This window comes from Penaeus monodon, chromosome 39 (assembly GCF_015228065.2).
Source record: "Penaeus monodon isolate SGIC_2016 chromosome 39, NSTDA_Pmon_1, whole genome shotgun sequence".
Lineage (NCBI taxonomy): Eukaryota > Metazoa > Arthropoda > Malacostraca > Decapoda > Penaeidae > Penaeus > Penaeus monodon.
The window spans coordinates 33,745,869-33,751,182 of record NC_051424.1 but is presented as its reverse complement, the minus strand read 5'-3'; the positions used below and the strand labels follow the sequence as shown (position 1 = coordinate 33,751,182).

At 37.1% G+C, this 5,314-nt stretch overlaps 1 protein-coding gene across 1 annotated transcript in view; it reads left to right on the top strand.

Moving 5' to 3' along the window:
• Nucleotides 1-4,571, top strand: part of LOC119597592 (oxysterol-binding protein-related protein 9-like) — a gene marked incomplete at its 5' end in the record, with an annotated part of 18,419 nt that extends 13,848 nt beyond the window's left edge. The window contains 1 exon segment of the mRNA XM_037947178.1: nucleotides 1,957-4,571. Coding sequence (XP_037803106.1) covers nucleotides 1,957-2,128 — 172 coding nt within the window.
• Between the last annotated feature and the right edge of the window lie 743 nt (nucleotides 4,572-5,314).

Genomic DNA, 5,314 nt, shown 5'->3' with positions numbered 1-5,314 from the left:
TTTTAAAATTTTACCAGGAAAAATCTCCAATCACATACGAATCATTGGACACAAGATGCCCACTTAAACTGCAAAAGCTAAGGTTAGATTTCAAATAACATCAAGAAATCTCTACAATCACATACGAATCTTGCCAGTAGCTCACCCATCTCAAGCACTCTCATGAATGAAACTGTGACAGATTTTCATAACTAAATTATATATATGTGTGTGTGTGTGTGTGTGTGTGTGTGTGTTTATTTAACAAAAGAAACAAATGATGTTGATATGTCCTACTGAGGATTATGAATATGACAGGATTACAAAGAGCTGGTGCTAGTGAGCACTAGTCTACAAATCTGTTCAATAATAATTATGATGTTACATATTATTACTTGTTCTTTTTTTCTTTCTTTTTTTTTTATTATTCAGTTTTCTGTAATAAATAGTAGGCAGGAATAGGGAAATAATATCCTCTCTCATGCCAGTGCTCTTCCAGCCATGGTACATTCCACCATCATTTACAAGTGAAACATTACAAGAGTCCTTCTTAAATGCTTTCTGTGTCAAATCTTCCCTTCAGCCTAATTTTGATGACTGCACATTCCCATCACCCAGCCTTCTGCCAATATTTTTCATGACCATAGTCACATCGCTCGGATCCAATGGGTTATAAAGGCTCAAGTGTATATGTTCTCTCTCTCTCTCTCTCTCTCTCTCTCTCTCTCTCTCTCTCTCTCTCTCTCTCTCTCTCTCTCTCTCTCTCTCTCTCTCTCTCTCTCTCTCTCTCTAATGATTCCATATAGACAAATACAATTTTGTGGCCGTAGACAGCAGACACCACTGATCACCTCTTACTTCCAGGTCCATCTTGACTGTTCCGTGGGTGGAGTTGGGAGGAACTTGTCAGATCACATGCAACAAGACAGGTTATAGTGCCAACATCGAGTTCCTCACAAAGGTATGCAAGGTTTCTGTGTATGTATATTATTAGAAAATAACATAACATTTTCATATGTAATCATAAATAATAATTTTCCAAAATTACAATACCATCTACCTTTCAAACCTCATCCATATCATCCCAGCCATTCTATGGAGGGAAGAAGCACAGAATATCTGCAGAGATTCTGAACCCTGGGGAGAAAAAGCCAGTGTTGACAGTGGAAGGCGAGTTGGAACGGCGTAATGACAGCTAAGTGGAGAGACGGTGTAAGTAGGAGTTTCCCCTCCAGCTCCACCATTGTTTTTGATCAGGATAAAATTCATCCTGTCCATGCAAGTACAGAAACAGAGATGTAAAACAGATAATGGATTGTTTTGATATTAAATGTTGGTGAATGACAGTTTTGATATTAACCGATAACAAATAACACTTTTGATTTTTAGTATGGTTATTTATGCTTTCATTATCATCACTATAATAACAGCTATATATACATCTCTCCTCCTCTTTCCATCCCTCTTCTTCCCTCCTTCTCTCCTTCCCCCCCTTCTCAAACCTATATTTCTATATATTTCTCATTTCTATTATTTCCATTTGGATCTCATTCAGATTACTTCCATTTTCACGTTTTGTCCTCACTTTCCATCATACCTCGTTTCCCAGTCGACAGAGACCTCGTTGTAAGAAGATGGAGCCGGTGAAGAAAGATTGTGAAAGCCAGTACACGTAAAGGCCTCAACGAATCACGGTCATGTGGGAGAGGTTACAGCTGGACTCAAGTTGTTCTTTTATTTCTCACTCTCTTCTTTCTCTTTTTCTTTCTTTTTCTCTCTCTCTCTTCTCTTTTTTCTTCTCTTTCCTCTTTTTTCTCTTAGTCTTTCTTACTTTTTTTGAACCATAGGGATCTGTTTTTCACAAGAATGAATTCATGTGTGTTTGTGTGACTGAGTGTGTGCTTGTGTTTGTGCATGTGCTTATAATGGTGTGCATCTTTGTATGCTAGGGACTCAGAGGTCCTTCCTTTCCCGCAGATTCAACCACATTGACCATGCCACAGCAGCCAAGTGCGCCCTAGAGCAGAAGCAGCGCGATGAGGCCAAGTACCGCAAGGAGAACAGCATCTCTTGGGAGACAAAGCTTTTCAACCTGGTGGGAGACAATTGGATCTACAACTCACCACTTCAGAAGAGATTAAGCCAGTGATGCCTTGGGTGTCTGCTCTTTGTACCAGGGGGCTAATGTCCATCCCGATCGGTCGTGGCTTCCTGTGCATTTTATTTACTTCAGGTAGTGGCATTCATGGATCAGTATAGTGGCGTGTGCTTGCAGCAGACGCACTGGAGGAGATTTTATCTTTTCTTTTTATTATTTACTTTCCCCCTCCAGAAAGAATTTATGGTATTAACAATGACCATTGCATAAAGCATTCTTTCAAGAATACAGAAAAGCAAAGGTGAAATAATCATTCCAGATGATTCAAAGTGCAAGCATTGCATCTTAGTCCACATGTTAGGATGTGCAGCATTTTCAGCTGGGAGGTGTTGGTGGATGTTGTGTGTGATGATCTTGGGGTTTCTGGCAGGAAAAGAAAAAAACGAGGACCACATGTTGCATTTTCTTCCCATTGCCGTTGTTTTGACTGAGCAAAGTGTGTCATTAGCATGGAATAGCAATAGTAAATAATAACTGGTAACATGTGAATGGTGAAGCTGTTTTTTCTATGCAATCAAAACTCCTCTAGCTTTAAGAACTTAAGAAAATTTACTGTATGTGAGATATTTATATTAAAGAAGATTACTAGTAAAAGAAGCGAGAAGTAATAGGGTGGAGGATTTTGTTGACAGAATAACAAGGGGACTGAAATTGCTCAAGGGGAAAGGGATGCTTTTCCCGAGCATTCGAAGTCGGGTAATTTAAATGTGTGTAAATACATTTGTTGTAGATTTGTGTGTGAGACAAGCATGATGAGAAGTCTTATCAAAAATCATTAGTGTACAGTCTGTCCTTACCCACTGATGAAATAGGTGCCATAAGCATTTCAAGGTTCCTTCAGTTTGTTTGTTTTTTGTTTTTCCAAGAAGAAAAAGGGTGAAAGTTGGTGAGCCAGCCAGAAACTTAACTGGAAAGAAACATGATTGATGTGCATTTATCCCTGAAAACCATAATAACATGCAAAGTCTTCTACCATACCTGTGATCTATGCAAGCCCTAAGAAGGGAGACAGGAATGCAGTCTTTATATAAAAGATATGATACCATACATAGCACCATGTCAGTTAAACTGGGTACCATTCTGTGGGAACCAAATTGTATCTCGATTAATATTTGTCAATAATCTTATTTTTGGACATAAAGCCTCAAGGTCCATTTTGAAGGCAGATCTCTACACATATGAATTTCTCATGATTGCAAAAAAAGCCACCTTTTTGCTCCCTGTTTCTAATCACTTCCCCAGAATTTGCCTGTTTTTCATGAGTGTTGGATTTGCAATGATTTGCAACAGATTCACAGTTTGTAACAATTTACAAAGCATTACCAGAATCCGAGTGATATCATTGGGAAACTGCATTAAACTGTTTTCCATGATGTGTGTGCCTTGGGAAAGAAGAGTCTGTGCTGTGGAATGATTGTTTTTATTACATATATATTTCTTTTCTTTTTTCACCATTAACAAAAGTGATCAAGAGTAAAAAATGTGTGTTTAAAGGAGCTTTTTTTTTTTCTTTCTTTCTTTTTTTTTCTCAGACGATATCATAGATTTTAATTGTTTATCTTGTTAATATTCAGAGAAATGCAATGTTGCATATCATTGTCAACAAGAGGGTATGCACTTGCAAAAGGAACATCCAGCAGACAAATGGAAGGTTTGGCTCTTGTGATACTCTGACCTCAAAAGAAAAAGACTAAGATCTTAATAACTAAGGGTTTTATGAGTATTAATTGATTAATATTGTTTATCTTTCCTTTTTTTCTGAAATATTTCAACTTGTGGAAGTATTTTCTCATAGGATTATTGTTTTCCTTGTTTCAAGGGAATGATTGTTTGGATATCGAATGTTATTTATATCTCAGTGCTATACTGTAGGCCATGGTATTCACACACCCGTAAATACTGCCTTACAATAATAGTAATATTAATGATTGAAATTATCATAATCATAATATTAATAATGATAATAATAGTAATAATGCATACAGTGATTATTTGTTATTGGAGATTTAGGTAATAAAAATGTGTAATGAGTAGGGAAACTTTAAGTGGAGTTTCAGATGATGATTGTATTTATTTTGTGGTCCAAAGTCTGCAAAATGATTCATGAATATTCATCAGAGCTTAAGTAGTTGGTTGACCTCAAAATGTCCTCACTCTCTATGTATTGTTGGTGGTGTTTGTCATCCTTGTGGCTTTACAAAATGGTAATTTGGTGTAGGTGAGTTTGGCAAGAGTGAGAGTGAGAGAAATGGTCTGAGTTTGTGATTTCTTTCCCTTTTTTACCACTGCAGGTCATCTTGGCTCTCCAAGAGTGATTACATGCCATTGCAGGAAATGTACGTTATATACAGATTATGCAATAACAAAGTGATAGTAAAATTATTACATATCTGCCTGAGGGGTTGGGGATGTGGGATGGGGACAGGGTGGGGGGTAGTAAAGGGGGACAGGGTGGGGGGTAGTAAAGGAAAGAGGGAAGAGGGGAAACGGGTTCCTTCCTCCGACTCCGAGGTAATTCAAACCAAATGTAATTGTGTGTCATAAGACGTTCCAAGTTGTTTCCAAGGAAAAACTGAATACTTTTTCGTGTTTGTGTTTGTGTCTGCGTGTCTATACATCTTTCTTTCTTTCTTTTTTATGTTTAGGTAGTCTGATGCTACTTTTACTATGTGAGCGTTTAGATTCTTTGTTTTTTCATCCTTGATTTTGTTGTAGAGCAGTTTTCATTAGATTTTATCTTTGCATTTGTATGATATTTGATGTGTGAAAATGCATAAGATGTGTATGTATGTATAAAAATATGTATATGTATAGATATATAGATATAGCTATTCATTTACATATATCCATGTGTGTATTTGCTTGTGCACCTGAATGGATGGATGGATGTACAAACAGACTGTAAAGATATGATTCCATGTACATTGTGCAAATAAAATTTTAAAAAAAGGAAAAAGGTTGGTCCAAAGTAAAGGTTAAGTTCTCTAGTTGATAAGTAAAAGGAGTTTATTTTGTGGATCATTGAGGGAGTACTTTTTTTTCTCTTTCTTTTTTCATGTGTATCTTTAATGATGTACCTGCCTCCCCACTTTGCTTTGATTCTGATGGGTTTGTGCAGCTGTTCATTTTCAATTGGGGGAAGGGGGGGGGGGGCATTCTCAAGCAGCTGATTTTTCT